The sequence below is a fragment of the Phocoena phocoena genome, chromosome 5 (genome assembly GCF_963924675.1).
Source record: "Phocoena phocoena chromosome 5, mPhoPho1.1, whole genome shotgun sequence".
Lineage (NCBI taxonomy): Eukaryota > Metazoa > Chordata > Mammalia > Artiodactyla > Phocoenidae > Phocoena > Phocoena phocoena.
In genome coordinates, this window is record NC_089223.1 from 68754108 (window position 1) to 68775254 (window position 21147).

General features: G+C 38.2%; 1 protein-coding gene across 3 annotated transcripts in view; it reads right to left on the bottom strand.

Annotated features, from left to right (window-relative positions):
- GABRB1 (gamma-aminobutyric acid type A receptor subunit beta1) overlaps window positions 1-21147 on the bottom strand; it is a 404556-nt gene that overhangs the window by 69667 nt on the left and 313742 nt on the right. For all 3 annotated transcript variants that reach the window (XM_065877179.1, XM_065877180.1, XM_065877178.1), the window contains exon 5: window positions 15412-15494. In XM_065877179.1, coding sequence (XP_065733251.1) covers window positions 15412-15494 — 83 coding nt within the window. The remainder of the gene's footprint in view (window positions 1-15411; window positions 15495-21147) is intronic.

Here is a 21147-nt window from a genome sequence, read left to right on the forward strand (position 1 = left end):
GGCTCAGCCACATTTTAACCCTGTCTATTTGGCAAATTCGTTTAACTTCTCTTGGGCTTGGGGACAGCATCAGCATGATGGGAGCCATGACAACTATCTTACTTTTCTTGAGAACCCTTGAGAATGGCATTCATGCATCTGTACAAATGCTATTTTAGGAATGTAGTCTTTGGGGGACTCAAATGAAAATGTATGAAAGCATTGTGTGTATATACATATATATATGTGTATATATATGTATATATATATATCTGCTATTATTCTCTAGACTCACGTTCATATTTAGTCAAATGCAAATAATAATGGAGATTGATAAAGGTTCAATAAAAGCAACTTCCAGAGAAGTGGAGAATTTCTACCATGCCTGAGTGTAAATATTATGGTGATTATATGCACACCCATCTCCGGGAGACTTAGCCCAGTGTGGCTGTCAACATACAGGGCAGTGACTGAGAGAGGACACCATACTGTGGGGCTGAGACTCCATGGGACAATGGAGGGAACCTTTATTGCTCCAGTATAGGACAGTTCTCAGACCACACAGAATGGAAGTGTGAACTGTTCTCCACTTAGAAGGTCACTGTTGCAGTCTCATCTTATCTTGAGTATTGGGAAGGGGAAGGGGCACATCAAATAAGCTTCCCAAAATCACTGAGATAACTTCTAATTTTACTTACTCACTTACTCACAGCAGTGACGTTATGCTGAAGTTATTGAATGATCATGGTTAGGGTTTTGCATATGTGATTTATTTAAAGCAGACCTTGTTTTTTCATTGCACTGAGGCCAGACAGGACAATGGACTGAGCAAGGGGAAGACTGGAGCCCACAGTTTGGAATGGCTGAGCGTCTTGGTGGAACTGAACAGATCTTTCAATACCTATGAACTGTAGACACACTCTCGCTTATCTCTCCTTGTGTTTACATGATTGAATTTGCATAACTTCCTGACCCCAAACCGTGTGCATGTGTGTCTGCCTCTACTCACACACCTCTCCATCCTTCTACCCCATCTTTCTTTTCAACACACTTGTCACAGCATATCATACTCCTGCATTATATTTTATACCGGTGACTTTGTTTTGAGTTTTTTCTGTCTATAATAGATTGTAAAGCACATCTGGACAGAGATTTTGTTCTGCCTGGAATAGTCCATGATAAATGATAAGGATTATAGAAAGTGTGTGGGTGAATAAACATTTGAATTATTAACCAAGTTTGTTTTGTTTTTACTTGACATTTTACTTGATTCCCCAAACTCTTAGGTAGAGACTGTTAAACCAACAAAGGGACATTTTTGGAAAATTTACAAATGGTTGGACATCCCCCCTTTCCTCTCTTAAGGAAATGGAGACTCTACCTATAGTTGTGTAGGGGCCACAGTTTTTCAAATGCAGCAAATAATGGAGATTTCCTTCCTGAGAATTAGGGAGAGGAATTGTGGGCCAAATTCTTTGTCATGTCACTTCCTTGTCTATAAAGCAGGCTGAGCAATCATCTGCATGGTACTTCATAGGTCACACAAAAGCATGTTGAAAAGTGGTCTGTTTAGCAATGAGATGCACAGAAATATGCTGAAACCAGTAGCTGTATTTAAGCTGCCATTGTTAGGGAGAGAGATGTGCCCACAGAGTGTTTTTAAGTGATCCCAACTTAACGTAAGAGGAATTGAGTCACTGGCCTGTGAACCTGACAAAAAAGTGCATTGGACTTTGATGCTAATTTAAAATAGCAACAATATGTTGTTGGTGAACGATCTAGTTTCTAATAATTTAAATCTCTTGAGAATGGCATTCATGCATCTGTACAAATGCTGTTTTAGGAATGTAGCCTTGGGTGACTATAATATAGTCATCTTGCCATCCTAGAAGTACTGACAGTGTCAGGAATGGTGTATGCACAATAAACACTTACATATGATGGAAGAATCAGAAACGTCTGGGAACCTAGAAGGAGGCAGATAGAGCCAACAAGAGACAAGTGGTTGCTCCTGGCACTCTGTCATCAGTCAGCTCAAGAGGCGAGGAGAAAGAGGGCTTTGATTTGTTAGTGATGTACAAACTCAGCTTTTAAGGTGAAAGCCAAGAGATAGGAGAAAATGGTTAGGAATGAAGAGGGGACAGTGATGAGAACATTGACAACAACAGTGGCAACAGTCAGAGCGATGTGTGACAAAACGAAAGAAAGGAGTACTTACAACTAATACAAAAGTTGAGGCAGTTCAGAATTCTCTGACAGCAAATAGCTGATTGCCCTGTACTCCGATGATGTCTATGACCACCATTTACGGAGCAGTTAAAATGTGCTAAGCACTGTACCAGGCACTTTACAGGTAAGGCCACTTTCTCTTCCCCTATCCTCCTTTACGTCAACTGCATTTAGATTTTCACTCCCAGCACTCCATGTTACCAAATCCAACCTCAGTTCTCAGTTCTTAGTTAACTTGTTGTATCATATGTATTTGACCCAGATGATCGCCTCTTTTTTTCTAGAATATTTTTTTACTTTGGTTCCAGAATACTCTTCTCGCTTAGGCTTCCTCCTACCCCATTGATCACCCCTCTCAGTTTCCTTTGCTGATTTGTCTCTGCCACTTCCTAGATGTGAACATGGACAAATTAGGTGATGCCGCTGTGACTGAGTTTCCTTATTGGTAAAATGGGAACAATAATGGTACCTATGACAGAGTCATGGTTTAATTTAAATGAATTATTATATGTAGTGAACTTGCAGATAGTAATTGCCATACTTGAGTTTTCTATCATCTTCCTAAACTCTTAAGTATTGGTTTGGCCAAGGCTTAGCACTTGGACCTCTTCTCTAGCTACGCTAATTACCTTGGTGATATCATCTAGATACATGGGTTTAAGTACATATAGAAGCTCATGAATTGTATATTTACATTTCCAGATAGGGCCTCTACCCTGAACTTTAGACTTTCAATTGTAAACTTGAATCTCCACTTAGATGTCTAATAGACAATACAAATTGAGTATTGTCTAAAAAATTTCTGGGCTGTACCTGATGCTGTCCTCAGTTTGGTTGATGGCAAGTCCATTCTTCCATTTTTCAGAGGTTTGATTCAGAGAAGATCAATTTACTTATAAGGTAGATTTTTACTGGCTAAGAAAGAACTTTCCACTAAAAGATGCTTCTCATGTGCTGGTGTCCTGTGTCATCTTTGTCATGTTTAAACCTGCATGCATTCATACCTCCAAGTGTACTGAACATACTGCTCACCTTGACTAAGGTGAGCTTGGCTTGACCCAGGTGGACTGCTTTTTTCATGATCTACATTTTGGCAAGTGAATGTAATAGCTGAGACATCCTGTCTCAGCACGCTTTCGCTTTCGCTTTTGCTATTTACAGTCTAGCACTTCCAGTCATATTATTATTCATAGTAATATTTATAATATTCAATTATTGTTATTCAATAATTATTATTGTTCAGCCCCAAATGGAACAAAATATGGAATTTTAAATACTGCTTATGCATGAAATTCTTTTCAAAGTAAAATTTTAAGAAGAATAACTATGACCTGGTATCATAATAGCAGGATACTTCTTAAACTTCATGCAACCTAGGAAGAAAATTTAGTTTTATTATAACTCTACATACTGGTTAGGAAACTGTGAAAATTTAGCAAACTCAAGCTTGTCCCTTTGATTATGCTACTAGATTAAAGGTTTGAAGTAAATAATCAGTAAATGCAAAAATAATAATCGTTTTGCATTTCTTGGGGGAGACACTTCCTAATACTTCCCATCTACAGTCAGATGACAATTATGTAAAATATCTTCCCTCTAAAGAACAAGGTACTGTTTTGGCATGTATAGCATGTACAAATTCAAAGAAGAAGAGATAAAATAATGGCAGAAACAGTGAGAATAGGGTATTACATGTAAAAAACCCGGGTAACTCAGTAACTGGACATTGCATGAATGCAGGTGACTTGAGAACACGTCACCATGGCAGTAAGAATGGAAGAAGGTGATGAAAAGGTGACACTGAGGACCTGGACAATGGCTGAGACGTTGAAATGAATGATTCGTGAAGAGCTGTTACTGATCTCTAATGAAGAGACTATGTTACTTAAAATGAGAACTCTGCCAGGAAAATGCCTTTTATTTTTGAGTTATAGAAATATGCCTAATTGACTAGAGATGGACATTTCTTTTATTGACACATTAATTATGTAGAAAGGGGCCTTCATCACTCCACCAAGGGAGACTCTTAAAAAAGTAGGTCTTAAATTAAGGTCACCATGAGGATCAGAGTACAAGTCCTTATACCTCCCTTTGCTTCAGATGAAGCTAGAGCTTCATCACATCATGAAAAATGATCACAATTATGAGCCTGAATCATCAGAAAAGAATAGATGATTTTTAGAGTTCTCTATTGAGAAAGATTTGCATCAAAATAGTTAAAGTCTAGCAAACTTGAATTCTTCAGAATGACTCATTAAATCCCAGATCTCTAGATAGTGACGGTATAACTCTATGCTCCTTCCACTAAAAGCTCTAGTTTGGAGACCAGAAGATCAAACGTATGGATACCAAGGGGGAAAGGGTGGGGTGGGATGAATTGGGAGATTGGGATTGACAGATATACATTATCGCTACTATGTATAAAATAGATCACTAATGAGAACCTACTGTATAGCCCAGGGAACTCTACTCAATGCTCTGTGGTGACCTAAATGGGAAGGAAATCCAAAAAAGAGGGGATATATATATATACGTGTAGCTGATTCACTTTGCTGTACAGGAGAAACTAACACAACATTATAAAGCAACTATACTCCAATAAAAATTTAAAAAAAGAAAATCAAATAGAATATTATTTTTTCCTTCATTAAAATTAAATCCTTTCTAAGTACAAAATATTCAACCAAATATTATTTTTAGTGTGGGCTTAAGAGTACTAATGACCTACTACAGCTGGGAATCTTCCATATATTAAAGAGTAAGCCAGGAATGTTACACGCCCAGGGTGCCTAACAGCATCTAAGCTGTTCAGATTTCAGTGTTTGGGAACTATTCAGGTCATCTGAAAATGACTTTTCTGCCTCAGTTAATTTAAAACTCAAAACTCTTTTGAATCAAGTGCTGAGCAACCACTGTGACAACGGCTAATTATTTAAATCTCAGTAGGAAGCAAACAGGCTGGGAAAGCAGATTGAGGAGGAGCACAGGTGAGACAGGGTTTTTTGTTTCTTTTTTGTTAACTTACTCCAGATTCTTACTACTCACAGTGTGGTCCATAGGCCAATAGCACCAGCATCACCTGGGTATATGTTAGAAATGCAGACCCTCAGGCCCCAGCCCAAGCTCATTAAACCAGAATGCATCTTAACAAGATCCCTGTAAGCGCATGAATGTCTGACAAGCACCTCAGGGAACATATCAGACAAGTGATGGGTTCCCACTCTGACAGTTTTTAAGGTAAGAGCAGGTGACCCTTTGGCTCTACTCAGTGAAATCTCTTGTCTGAATTGTAGGTCTACGTAATCCCAGTCCTGGGAATACAATCTATTTGGAATCAATGCAGTCAGCTTGTGGGAGCTCTGCGACAAATCTGCTCTTTTCACACAATCACACTGAGGACAGTCAGTGCATATGAGACAGGGTGTGGGAGATGAAGATGTACGCAGAAATTATTGTTTCATTTTTTATGGTTGAAAGAAATGGACCTTGCTCAATTTCGGTTTGATAAAACTATTCCTGTAAAGAATACTGTATGATATCACTTACATGTGGAATCTAAAAAATTACAACAAACTAGTGAATAAGACAGAAAAGAAACAGACTCAGATACAGAGAACAAACTAGTGGTGACCAGTGGGGAGAGGGAAGGGGGAGGGGCAACATAGGGGTGGGGGAAAAAGGGTTATTATGCGATTACATGAAATCATGTATGTGAAACTTTTGAAAACTGTAAAGCACTATAGGATTTAAAGAATCTTTCATTCAATTAAAAAAATAAAGTAAAATGAAAAACAGAAACAAACAAAAAACTATTCCTGTAAAGCCTGTTGCTATGTATTCATTCAGGAGTAAATTGTTAACTAATTTTTTTTTAACATTATAATGTTACAAAAACAGCTGATGCCCATGCCTCTTTCCCAAGTAGATAACTCCATTTACCACAGCATCATAATACAAATTAAAGTTTCACTGAATGCATTCATACCAATATAGGTATATATATCAGGGCTTTCAAAATAGAGTAGCATCTTGTAACAACTTGACTCATTACATGGATTTGGAAATCTGATTGAAGCACTTAATTCCAATAATAGGCAGGGTCCCTTGGTCTACTTATTTATGTCAAGACATGCACCTTTAAAGAAAAAAAACAATGGAGCCTTCTGCCAGAGGGGATAAAGGAAAAAATAGTTTAAATTTTTTTCCTTTGATCATTTCAGTGATTTTTTTTTCTTTGAAAGAAATTGTGTTATTTTCTGTTCTTTGCTGTACTTTCTTCTTTTATTTCTATGTTTCCATTCTGTTTCCCATTTAGAGAGCTGGGTCTATTAGAAGGGATGGTGAAAAAAATTGAAAAGCAAAAATTTAAAGCATGACAGCCTTAGAGCAGTGGCAGTCATACATGGCTGCATATTAAAATCACCTGGAGAGCTTAAAAAAGTGCTTGCCAAAGGGCTCCTCTTCTACAAATTCTGATGTTATTGGTCTGGGGTGGGGTCATGATATCAATATTTTTTTTAAATCTCCCTTTTAAAATCTTTGATTTTAAAGATAAGAAAAAAGCAGTTTAAACATGGAAATTGACACTGAAATGAAAACTAAATTATCTATATTAATTATATGGTTCCTATATGGATGTGGTTCACAGAAGAAACCAAGTCAAGACCTCTCAGGAATATGTCCATTGTCAAGGTTATAGATGTTCATGAACCACAATTATGAGTAATGGATGGACTTTGAAACTACAGCACCATTGCAGTCAGTTAAGCCTAATGCTGTACTAAAACGATTTAGGGAAGCGTTATCTCTAGCCATTTAGAAGAAGAAGGGTTTCTGACCATTGTATGATCTGTTGCAATTGTAGAAGTGACCTGGTAAAATGCAAGTTTTTCCTAAGTTATATCAACGTTCATTTTCGTTGGCAAGAATGTCAGAAAATAAATGCCCATGTAGGAGCCGAACTGAGAGTGATTCAGTAGAGAGAAGGACCAATTAAAACCTGCTTTGTTTTCAGGTGTCTGCTTTGCATTCAGATAGAGCATACCCCCAAACCACCCAACTCCCACACAGTGGGGAAGCCAGAAAGGAGTTTTCTGAGGACAGTATGAAGGGGGATTAAATCGTTCAAGTCAGATTGCTTGAGTTCAAATGCCTTTTGGAACACTACAGTTCTGTGACCTGGACAAGTAACTGCCTCGGTGCTTTGAGCTCCTTCTCTGTAAAATGGAGTAAAACAATAGGGTTCTGGTGAATGTTCAATAGGAAATTTTTGTTAAGTGCCTGGCCCATAATATATAGTCAATAAATATTAGCAGTCGTTATTATCAAGTTAGGATCCTAAGTGAACCAAAGCCCTCAGTTTAGCAAGGGTGTCCAGTTCTAGAAGATCAAAGTTCCATTCAAAATTGTGTCTTTAAGTGTTTGGTTAATACCTAAAACCTTTAGACAAAACAATACCCTTTATTTTGACTTCCTCTTAGGAAGCTAGTAGCAAAATGGTCATCCATTAGAGCATCAAGAAGAGAAGAAATTTCCAGAAATCTAAATCTGTAAATCAGAGATCTCCTCATCCATCTACATAGCCACTTATCCATACATGGAAAATAAACTTAAACTGTCGATAGGGTAGAAGTGAACAGCTAAATGGCTAACTTTATAGACAAGTTGATTATGAAACTAATTTTAATAAATGGAACTCCATTCCCACACTGGTTTTTATTTTCTAACTTTAAAAGATCAGAGACTTTTCAGAAAGACTGCTTTCCCACAGTTTCAAAAAAGCAGCCTGGAAAAAGGAATAAATTAATTCAGAAAAGGTTCCTGTCTTCCCTACACCCACCCCTCTGCTCAACAAAAAAGCTATGGGCACTAAAATTCATTAACAATTCTATGAACATAAATGTGAAATATTCATTTTCATTGAGTAGTCTACTGAATATGGCAAAATCAAATTTATCTAAGGAGATATCCAATGCTGCTAATTTCCTTGACAATGGAGACGCAAGGGAAGCCATGAATCATTCATGAAGTTCAATTTACTTCTGTTATTTTTGGTGTTTAGTATCCATGAATAGAAAGTGTGCAGCATGTTGTAGATGCTATTTTTAAGTTATTTCAGATCAGAATTAATGATGTGGAAGGCAGCAATAAAGTAAGGATGATTCAAAGGCTTTGCTTATAATTGTCCTATATTTCATATTTTTCTTGTGAGTATTTATGTTCATGTATTCATAACTTTTTTAATGTTCTAATATCCTTTATAAATCAGGATCACTTTATAACCAATACCTTAGGCAAGCACATAAAGTAATTTACTGGTAATGTAACTAAATTGAACAGACTCCCAGAGTGCTAGATTTTAGGGCTGAAAGAGATCTTTAAGGTTATGTAATTAACAGCCCTCTCAATGAGGAATGTTTTCTGTATTAAAACTGGTAGGTGGCCATTTCCAATTAATTGAAGTGTCTCTGTTGGCGGGAAGTCTTTCTTAAGGGGGGTTTTTTTTCATGAATGGGCCCTTCTGCTCATTGGATAGTATTTTTTTTTCAATTCTACATCTACCTTCCCGCTACTTCTGCCACCTGTCTGCTCGGTTGCTGCTGTATCATAAGCACTTACTTATTTGCACACAGAGTGGCTTCTGGTCACCACTTAAGAATGCTATTTGAATTGAATGGGTTCAAATCTAGCACTCTGGGTGTTATGCTTAATTTTATGTGTCAACTTGACTGGGCCACACGGCACCCAGATATTTGTCAAACAGTATTCTGTGTATTCCTACGAGGGTGTTTTTGGACGAGCTTAGCGTTTAAATTGCTACACTGAGTAGACTGCCCTCCCTAATGTGGGTGTGCCTCATCCAATCACTTGAAGGCCTGAATTAGAACAAAATGACTGACCCTCTACAGAGTAAGAGAGATTTCCTCTGGCCTATCTTTGCACTGGGACAATCAGTCTTTTCCTGCTTTCAGACTCAGTTGAAGTATCAGCTCCTCCTGGGTCTCAAGGCTGCTAGCCTTCAGACTGGAACTATACAATCAGCTCTCTGGTTTGCTGACTCACCCTGCAGATTTTGGGATTTATCCGCTTCCATCACTGCATGAGCCAGTTCCTTATAATAAATCTCATTCTCTCTATCTGTATACATCCCATTGTTTCTGTTTCTCTGGAGAATCCTGATTAATACCCTGGGAAACACCAAATATAAGATTTCTCTTCTCTGACAGCATTTAAACATTCAGAAATGGCTATTATGTCTCCCTAAAATTTTCTTCCCAAATATCTTGGTCTCCTCCTCTGAAGGAAATTATCTTAATATGGCATTAAGAACTGGGCACAATTCTCCATGTGTGACTTTACAAGGCTTTTGTAGAACTGCTCCTGCCTCATGTCTGGACACTATACTTAATGTTATTTCCAGGTGTTAATGTAACATATTATATAATGAAAACTTAGCATTTCAACTCTGTAAACCTCACGTTTTCTCAGGGAATTTTCCACAGTTAAGTTAGGTCATTTTATTAGACATGTTTTTCTTATCACTTGCTATTTTTGTGGACAAAGAAAAAATTATTTTAGAAATAAACATGACTATGGCTTGACATTCTGTGTAGATGTTGCTACTACCAACACGTTGAAATCAATACGATGACAATATTCTGAGACTAAGAGATGGATTGAATAGATGCTTCATTAAACTGAATACACTAAGACAATGCCCAAGTTAAAAATTTCCAAGCCATTTTTTAAAATAAGAAACAGGGCTTCCCTGGTGGCGCAGTGGTTGGGAGCCCGCCTGCCGATGCAGGGGACACGGGTTCGTGCCCCGGTCCAAGAAGATCCCACATGCCGCGGAGCGGCTGGGCCCGTGAGCCATGGCAGCTGAGTCTGCGCGTCCGGAGCCTGTGCTCCGCAACGGGAGAGGCCACAGCAGTGAGAGGCCCGTGTACCAAAAAAATAATAATAATAAATAAAATAAAATAAAAAGAAACAAGTATAAAAATAACCAGGTATCACTAAATGTTACCTTTGTTTGATAAATTGGTTGTGGTTCAGGTGGGAGGGATGTAGACAGTTCATGACTGAAGTGAAGCAAAAAGACCATACTGGTGGTTTATCACGTTTACCAGCCTTTGAAAATTCCTAAAATAATTAAAATGTTAGGTTTTCCCCTATCTGGCTCTTGGATGAATATTTACAATCTTAAATTTTTGAGATGGTCTTAAAGCATGAATATAAAATTGTATAAATGAAAGAATATTTTACTGCAAGTCAAAAAATACCTTCCTTAAATCTTATCTGAAAAAAATTAAGACTAGACTTATCTTTCAAAATTCAAAAGACTCAAAAAGTTTGGAGCCAAGAAATTTAGCATACACTCATTTCACAGATATTTATTGTCAGGTACTAGGCTGGGTTTTAATTATCGTGTTGTGAACAAAACAATGATCCTTTCCTTCATGGAGTTTCTAATCCAGAGAGGGAAGAAACCATAAACACAGAAGCAAACAAACACTGCTAAGTGCTATATGGGAAAGTAACAGAATTTTGAAAGAGAATACTGGGTGTTCACTAATTAAGGTTGGATTCTCAGGAAAGCCTTTTGTTGGAGGTGGCATCTTAAATGAGAACTGAAAGATGAGGAAAAGCCAAAGGAACCATCATGGGGAAAAGCATTTTAACCAGAAGGAACAAGATGGTGAAGATAATGAGATAAAAGAAAGATCGGTCTGCAAGAAACAACCTGTGGTGCTGGAATTTAGTGCAGTAAGCAAGGTAAGGATGGTTTCAGATGAGAATGGAGATATTGAGGAAGTCACTCAAAAGCTTGTAAGTCAAATTAGGAAGTGTGGAGAATTTTCCTGGTGCAATGAGAAGTCTTTGAGTATTCTAAAGCACAGAATAGTATGATCCAGTTGCCCTCTTGCAAAGACGACTCTGGCTACTGGGTAGAAAATAAGTTGGAGGGAGTCAAGGGTAAAAATAAGAGGACCAATAGCAAGACTGCTACAATGATTCAGGCAAGAAGTCATGGTGGTTTGGAGAAGATTGGTGGCAGTGGGCTGGAGAGAAGTGAAGGGCTTTGCTAAATATCTGGCAAGTAGAATGGATGGTACTTGACAATAGATTGGATGGGAGGAGGGTGAGGAAGAGGAAGAATCCTAGGATTCTGGCTGGATAGTGAGATTAAGGAAGCTGGAAAGGAAACTCACTTGTGAGGGAAAAATTGATAATAAGTTTTGAGAAAATTAAGTTTAAGATGCTTTTGAAACATCAAAGTAGATATGCCAAGAAAAGTGCGATGTACATCAATCTGGAGCTTAAAAGAGATCTGAGCTGGAGCTATACATTTGGAGATCATTGCAATAAAGATGTTATGTAAAGACAGGTCCTTTGTGACCTTTCTGAGAACGGTGTCAGCGGACTTGGGAGATGGGTAGGCAGGGTCCAAATTACAGTGGGTGGAGGGGAAGTTGAGGCCACAGACAGCAGAAATATACCATTATCTCAAGTAGTTTTGAGAAAAAGGAAGTAGAGAGATTAGGGAAAGCTGAAGGGGAGGTGGGAGGGTAGAGTAGAGGTGTTTTGTGACGAGGGGAGTTTTCAGCTTGTTTTTAGGCTGTGAAAAAAGAGGTAGCAGAGAGGGCGAGACTGAAGATCTGAAATATCAGGGGTGTAGGTGTGTGTGAATTTGAGAAAATCAATTACCAGAGGAGGAAGAAGGGGGTCAGGGTCAGCTCATAAAAGGAAGAGGAGCACCCCTTCCTCTTAAATACAGGGGGCTAACTTAGAATGGTGAGGATATAGGGCATTGAGAAGAAGATGGGTGAGGCTGCTGAGAGATTTCAGAACTGAAATGGATTCTATTTTTTTGGGGGGGGGGGAGGTACTGAGAGGTGGCACTATCTGCTGACAGTGAGGGTAAGATTAGGGTTGAGATTTTCTTCAATAGTTGCTGCAGAAAATATACAGGAAGAGGCATTAGAGTCTTTCATGATTGTTGTCCCAAAGCCTTTCTATATTTCCATGAGGCTTGTGGCTATCAAACCTTTATGTGATAGCTTTATTGATTTCAAATTCCAAATCCTCTTAATACTAAATTCCTTGATTGATTTTTTTCCATGTGCCATTAACTCAATTTATAGCATCCCAGGGCTATGAAGCTATTAATGTGCTCCAAGTTCAAGGAAATTTTCAATTTAACAAGGCTTTACGGCCTTCCTAATTTTACTAGATTAGATGACATTAAAGAAAGGCAAAACATCTTTAATATTTCTCAAAGGACCTGACCAAGGAAAACATTTCCCCATCTTCGGGATTGTAATGGAAGAGAATACACACTAGTAAATTTTGCAAGGTAGGTAAAGTTTCTACTATATTGGTTACAAAAGTATGATTGGTTCAATCTTATATTGGTGAAATGTCTACTTTATCATTCCTTTTCCCCAACTGACACTAGAACCACTCATTTGTAATCACTTTAAAGCTCAGTTATGGTCTTCATAAAATGGCAATTCAGGGAGATCTGTTTCAGCAAATAATGTAACACATGTTTTTTCTTGAAGAGTTAAAAATTAGATGGATAACAGATTCAGTATTTATTAACACTTAGCAGCATATCGATTATGTACTTAGGCAGGAATAAGCAAAGCTCATTTGGACTCCATATAATTGCCATATGTTACTTTGTCAATTGAAGTTATTACCCTTAAGATTTAAGATCTCTTTACATTGGTTTATCTATTGTTAAGAAGGGGTACATCATAAGGAAAGTATTAGAGCTAAGCAATGTTGTCATTTGAGGCTTAAAAATTTTTTTTTTGGTAACGTCAATGGAATCAGGACTACTTGGTTTCCTGCATCCACAGACTACCCTTTATCCACAGTTGCAGTCATTTGACCCTTGCCCTAAGCGCTAAATTCTGCTTCAGCTTCTGGGATCGACTCTAACCTTTATTGGGGATAATTTTAGGAAATACAGACCAGTCCTTTGGTTGATTCAGCATCCTCAGTCTAGCTGGGGGTTGTTCTGATTGGTGCTATACTTCTAATCATTGACGTTCTGCTTCCCTGCTCGGCAGTTGATTACAGGATTCTATTATAGAGAATATATTACCTGGGCTTGAATCCTCACTTTACCACTATCCTTGCCTTGTTGCCCTGGGTAAGTTATTTTACTTCTCTGAGCCTCAGATACATTATCTCTCAAATGTTGTTAGAAAGACTTCTGTTACAGAGGTGTTATATTAATGCCTAGCTTTTGTCTGGCAAATAGAAGGCAGTTCCCTGTTTTTTCCCTTTCCCCCAAGTTCCTGTCTTCACATACTCCTCAATACACAAATTCTTGCAGGCCTGAGTTTCTGCTTTGCTTTAGGTAAACATCTTTAGGGACTAGAGTTCTGTGATCTACTGTTGGATCACTTTATGGTGGTTACTGGCTGCCTACAGTCCTATATATTAACTGATCTGAGGGTCCCAGTTACCATGCCTCATCCATCTGCCCAGTTAACTGATTGCATCTTACTGAATTGCCTCAATGATTATCATATGACTGGGTCACTATTTATCGCCTGACACCATATCTTATGATGACTTTGGACTCTCTGATTGTTTTGGCACCCCTCATCCCTGCTCTGCAAAAGTTATGTTTAATTCTGCCTCATTTATAGTTTTGGTCATTGTATGGTATGATAAATGGACCTAAAAGTCATCTATTTTCTAATATGAATAAAGAAAATTGCCTTTTTAAAGAAAAATGTAAACCTATAATAATAGGAAGACTCAATATGCATTATAAAATAAAATATGCATTTTGGGAGAAAACGTTGATAATTTTAGCACTTGTAATTTATGCACAGAATCAATTCAAGTACTCATCAAAATTCATTCTTCAAGTGAATGATGTAAACATAAGATCTTGGAATTTTGACAGACTGTCATATCCTTCCGGCATAAGCAAAGGTAAAAAATCACAATCAGTGGAAGAGAGGTCAAGGGTAAAAGGTAACTTATATGAATGAGCATCCTTCTCTTTCCACGTCAGTTTCAAAAGCTAATGATTTACTTGCTTAGATGAAGTCCTGTCTTATTTATAAAATATTATTAACCAGTAATAAATGACTGGGTTTATATTTCATTCCTATAGTTTGAATTTGGTTGTCATTGGCGTTTAAACCAAAAGTCACCATTAATACTTTCATATATTAATAACTTTCAGCCAACCTATTTATATAATATGAATTCCAGGTTCTAGTGGTACTACATTAATGTCTAGGTCTGAATCTATATATCTACATAAGCATCTTTATCTATTTCTATATTCAGTAAAACTAGAAAGTGAATGTAATTACTTAATAATCAGACAATGGGGAATACATTTATTGTTTAATAATATTAGAGGATCACCTGGAATTTTCCCATTTTTCTTTACCATTTTGATGTTTAGATCTGGAAAGCATTTTAAATGATCTAACTATGTCTATTCTCACATTACATTAAATGGTATTGCAATGCTCTTAATTACCTATTGCACTTTCTGTACCCCTGAAAACCAGGAAATAGACTTAGCCTGGTATTCACAATAAATGGGATCAAATGTCTGCATATTGATGGTTGAGAAACAATGAAACCAAGATAATCAATCAGATTAAAACTTAGTGACTAAAATATTCTAATTGTTACAAAAGCAATCAATGAAAAAACAGCTCAAGAGGACAAAGCTAAACCACAAGCCTCATGAATACCATCTATCATCTTGTTCTTCCCATGAAGAAAGACAATTGCACACAAGACTTTACCATAGTGTTTTTCTAAAAGACAACAATTTACAGTCCTTCAGGTGGACAGACATAGAGCCAAAAACAATCTCACAAAGTTTTTTCACATTGAAATATTTTTGCTCTCTTATTAACGCAGCTTGGGTATTGGAAGGTCTTAGGAGAAATTTGATTCTGAGAAGAAGGCATGAGTTTATAAATAGTCCAGCTAAAATAAGTGGACTTTCCTTAATGGTTCAAAAAGATAATTGCATTGAAATGAACCTTAAGCCTCCAATACAGAGGAAAGTGTTACTGTGAACCCTTTGAAAAGTTGGCAGGGTAGTGTAGCTAAAAATATCCCGGTATCAATTACTCAGTACAAGGTGGAATTTAATTGGGTCAAGCAAACCTCCCTCTTTTTTGTTCCCCTGTCCAAGTAACTCACAACTTTCAATCTCCAGGGTGCAGTTTTGTTCATCCAGAGGGTATCTTCGTAGATCCATCATACACGCAGCTGTGGTTGTGATCCTGTCAGGGTGAGAGAGAGAAAGGACAACATCATAATGACGATGACTTTCATTTCCAGGCTTCCCAGACCTGAATCATGCCTACCAGTTGGCATCAAAATTTTGTGATTAAAAATTTTGAAAGCAGGCAGATTGAATTTGAGTCTTTCTTTGCTGCTCACTAGCAGTGTGAGGCTGAGCTAGTTAATTTATCTCCAGGAGTCTCAGTCCCCTTATCAATCAAAACACCGACTGCATAGAATGGCTGTGAGGATTAAAAGAGATAATATATGCAAAGCCCTGAGCCCAGTGCTTCATACTTAGTAAGTGTCTCACAAATAATAGCTATTATTATAGCTATTATTATCCCAGGCCCTTCCTTTATTTACTAGCCTCCTAGCAATGTCTTTGCTGGTATCTGCAGCAAGTCTGGCTTTATGAGGAGGAGAACATCTATGTTATGTGTCAAAGCCCACCTTCCTCTCCTGCTACAACCTAATGACACAACAACAAAAGCAACAACAACAGCAAAATTCATCCTTCATGGCTTTTGATGCCTTACACTGCCCACTATTAGGGAGATTTGTCAGATTCACCTCTGAGACCCTGGTCTACCTATATTCAGTAGATAGCATATAACCAATAAAGAAACATTATCCTAGGATCAGTGTTTACACCATATTTACCAACTCCAGTTTAGCTTATGTATCGATGCAAACCCAAGGATCCTGACTCTAGATATCCTACCTGGGTTTCCACTATCTCTCCGTTTTCTCATGCCTGGGCTGGTTTTCTGGACTGTGGTGTCTTAGAGTAACTTAAATTCATATGGCTCGTCCACTCATACACACATTTGATATCACGCTGGAATTGACAAAATACTTTTCTTAAAAAAACTACACAGTCCCTGTTCACAAAGTAATGTATAATCACAATTTAAAAAATTCAAAATTCAAATTTAATAATAAGCTTCTTTTCTACCTTAAGCCCCAGGAGCTAAAATATTGGAAAATTTCCATACATACTCTGAATGCAAATAGAAGCCCAGTTATATCTTCTTATGGGTGAACTTTTTTTTTTTTTTTTTTTCGGTACGCGGGCCTCTCACTGCTGTGGCCTCCCCCGCCGCGGAGCACAGGCTCCGGACGCGCAGGCTCAGCAGCCATGGCTCACGGGCCCAGCCGCTCCGCGGCATGTGGGATCCTCCCAGACCGGGGCACGAACCCATGTTCCCTGCATCGGCAGGCAGACTCCCAACCTCTGCGCCACTAGGGAAGCCCAGCTGAACTTCTTAAGAAGACTACTGCATATCCTCTTCTGAACCTAGCTTGTTTTCATTGACGGTGCATCTTGGATTTGGTTCTATATTAGTAAATAATAAGCTATTTGTAAAAAAAAATTACTACAGAGTATTGAGTTGTATGGAAATGCCATGATTTATTTTCCTAATCACCCTGTAGGGGGCATTTATGTTGTTTCATATCTTTTACTTTTACAAATAAAGATGCTCTGAATATACTGGTACATTCTACTATATCTGACTCCGTTGACTGGTTATTTCTAGAAAGGGAATTGTTGAGAGAAAAAAGGCATAATGCATTTTAAATTTTGCCACATTGCTGTTCATAGAGGTTGAGCCAGTTTACACCCTCATCAACAGTGTATGTAAATTTGACAAAGTTCTTTTCATACCTTTGTTTTTTGAGGCTGTCAAGGAAAGTTATTGTTTTGGTCATTTGTGTTAACCTGACAGGCACCTTCTTCCTAAAAACATTACTAGGAATAATCCTAGACCTTCCCAATTTCTCTTTGGCTTTCTTTATGAAAGATAAAAGTGAAGATTCTCTTTGAAGCCTTTCTTAGACAGGATACTGGTCAATTAATCAGATTGATCTGAGCATTAGGCAAGAGCAAAAGGAATTTTAAAGTTTAATTAACATTTTTTTTAAGTGTTTTACAAAAACTTTGAAGACTGGCTGTATTCCAGAATTTAGGACATAAAAGGATTACAATTCCACCACACTCTTTTTATGGTCTGCAAAGTGTTTCAAACACACTCAATAAGACAACACAATAAATATTTTTAAATGCTTAAAAACATCATCTCTCTACTATATTATTTGTTTAATAGCTGCTTATGAATAAAAGAGTGTGAAGATGTGAATATTCTCTAGGAATTACTTAAGTGTGGCCATCCTTATGATCTTATGAAGTAGCCAATTCTTTTCAACCAGGGATAATTTTTACCAACAGGGGACATTTGACAATATCTGGAGACAGTTTTGATCGTCAGGCTGGGGGTGGAGGGTGGATACTGGGCATCTAGTGGGTGGAGGCCAGGGATGCTGCTAAACATCCTACAGTGCCTGGGACAGCACCCAACAATTAAGAATTATCTGTTCCAAAATGTCAGTAGTGCTATGGTTGAAAAGCACTGCTAAAATGGTGCTTTCAAACATTTTTCCTCTGGGGGAAATTGTAATAAAATGAAATCTTATAGAGAACCTCAACATATAAAACACAAATGAAATAAGTGAAAGCCATATGTTGTTAATATAGATTTGCCATATAAGTTCAAATGTTGACATCCATTTTAATGAGCACACACATTTGAAAGCAGGGATTATGATGAGAATTATGGTCTTAAATCTCCCTCAGCACCAATTATTTTTGTGTTATATTTTATTTCTATGGTATTGAGAAAATCCTAACAAACATGGAAACACTTGCTTCTAAAATCTTACATGACCAGGCATGGGCTACCCTGAATTAGGGGGGAATATTACCCATCTGCTTTGTAACTGCTGCTATTATCAATGGCACCTTTGCAGATGGTTCAGATACATTAATAGGTGGTTGGTCTCTAGTAGGTACTTAGCAGTGGATTAAAAGGAAGCTTTACTTGGATAAAGCTTCTGCATAAGCTAATGCTTACTCTGCACAGGCTAACCTGGCAGCACAAGTTAATATTATGATGGTCTCGAATGCATTAAAATGTGGCGTAGGCTCTAGGTCCATCTACCTCGTCAGAAAGAGAAAAACAAATACCGTACGCTAACACATATATATGGAATCTAAAAAAAAAAAAAAAAGGTTCTGAAGAACCTAGGGGCAGGACAGAATAAAGACGCAGACATAGAGAATGGACTTGAGGACACGGGGAGGGGCAAGGGTAAGCTGGGATGAAGTGAGAGAGTGGCGTGGACATATATACACTACCAAATGTAAAATAGATAGCTAGTGGGAAGCAGCCGCATAGCACAGGGAGATCAGCTCGGTGCTTTGTGACCACCTAGAGGGGTGGGATAGGGAGGGTGGGAAGAGATGTAAGAGGGAGGAGATATGGCGATATACGTATGCATATAGCTGATTCACTTTGTTATAAAGCAGAAACTAACACCATTGTAAAGCAATTATACTCCAATAAAGATGTTAAAAAAAAATGTGGCGGGCTTCCCTGGTGGTGCAGTGGTTGAGAGTCTGCCTGCCGATGCAGGGGACACGGCTTCGTGACCCGGTCCGGGAGGATCCCACATGCCGCGGAGCGGCTGGGCCAATGAGCCATGGCCGCTGAGCCTGCGCGTCCGGAGCCTGTGCTCCGCAACGGGAGAGGCCACAACAGTGAGAGGCCCGCGTACCGAAAGTGGCATAGGACACATTACAGTGTACATGCTTATAGTTTTAAAATAATTATAATATTTAAAAATAAAATTGAAATAAGATATGTGTGGAACTGTTACAGAGCTTTTGGGATACTTGATAACATCATTTGAGCTCCACTGGTCAGCTTCCCTCATTTAATTGACATCATTTTTAGACACATGTCATCTGGTTAGTTAACCACATCATATGAAAAGCAGGACATGCTGAATCACTGATTCACACAGTATAAGGCTCTGGAGTTTTTACAAAGCAATTTGAAAAGTCAACAAAACATTGTCTGTAAAATGAATAACGTGTCTCAGGTGTTTGGGTACTACAGTTGTGAGTGGTGAAAAAACAGCTTTTGGAAAGCATAACTGAATTGACTGTTGCTATCTATCATGATCGAGCTATTCGGCAATCAATAAATATGAGAAATTTAATTTACATCACCTTGGGAAACTGCACATCACAGCAGAAGCTTGCCCATGACCTGATGATTTTTCAACAATGATCGCCTGTGTGAATTCACTTCTCCTGCCCTAAATCCCATTAAGATACCAAAGAGAGTTGAGTCATCACAACACAGAAAGAGAGGAAACTTGGAACTTGAGCTGCAGGAAGTGCCTGACTTTCTCTGTAGAGCACTGACATTAGTGAAACAACTTCCTTCTTGGGACCTATCTCTTCCAAATTTTGAATCCTCAAGAGGATTTCATTGGCTCAACTTGGATTAGGTGCTAACACTCCCCAAATTATTTATTAAGGGCTGGAAGGAAAGCTACACACATACAAATATGGTCACCAGGGACCTGAAAGGGTCTCTTATCTAAGAAGAGAGGGATCATTGAGACTCACTCAGACAGGGACCCCTCTACAAGTAGGTACTCATAAATTCATGATGTGGCCCATAGATATTTATACAACAGAATGTCAGTCTTGGCTAATTTAAGAGTTTGGCATTTCTAGATTTTGTAATATGTATGAGTGAGTTGAGTATCCTGAGCTCTTTGTGAGAAAAATTACTCAGCAAGAATTCCCAGGTGCATCAAGAAAAAGAGAGATGTCCCTGGGCGGAGTGCTGTCCAGCTCTTGTCTTCTGGGTGTGAAGCAACAATGAACATCTCGAAGAATGACTACTCTCTGTATTCCATTTGTTTGCCTTGCCTAATGCAATTGCTCAGCAGTGGTTAGTCACCTCTACAACTAATTAACACATCTTCATGGAAATGTTCTCACATCGTGACTAAAGCAGCCTGATATTCAAAATCTTCTATGGAGTCAAAGGTGCCAAAGATCACAAAACTGGACAGGTTGAGGGCTTCAAGACTGAAGCATTTTTTTGAATTTTGTTTTTAACTGTTCACACTCAAGTCATTCATTCTCAGTGTGTAAAAATATGATTATTGGCTGATAGAAAATGAAAGTATAATAGAGTAGAACCGGCGAAAGGCAAAAGTGTTAACTGACTGTTTTTCTGAACTCAGACTTCTCAGAGGTACGGATTCATGACAGCGTAACAGTCATGTCTTCTTTCAAAGACATTTAGAATGACCTACATTATCATCCAATTTACTGACATTTTGAAGGCTAGGTCAGAACACTGTAATAGGCTGTTAGTTAGAAACTATGGTCCCACGATACTTTGGAATGAACGGAAATCATGTTGCTGTAGTATTTATGTATGAAGGTGTATGCTGCGTGGTCACTGACCCTGAGTCACCGTAATCACATCTCCTGTGTATTTGATGTCTAAGGGTAGCATGACTCTCATTGCTGATAAGACACATCCAGGAAGTCCTGGCCCTTAAGTAGCTTAAAACCTAGCTACAAACACACACACACACACACACACACACACATGCACGCACGCACACATATATACATATGGAGGGTGCACTTTTGCAAATAAGAATGGGGACTTGAATGAATTATGTACGTATGGTTGAGATTTTCCTATAATCTTCAATCTTATAGGGATGAGCTCTAATTTTTAATGTGATCTCTGTAGAGCATAGCTGTACAATTTAATA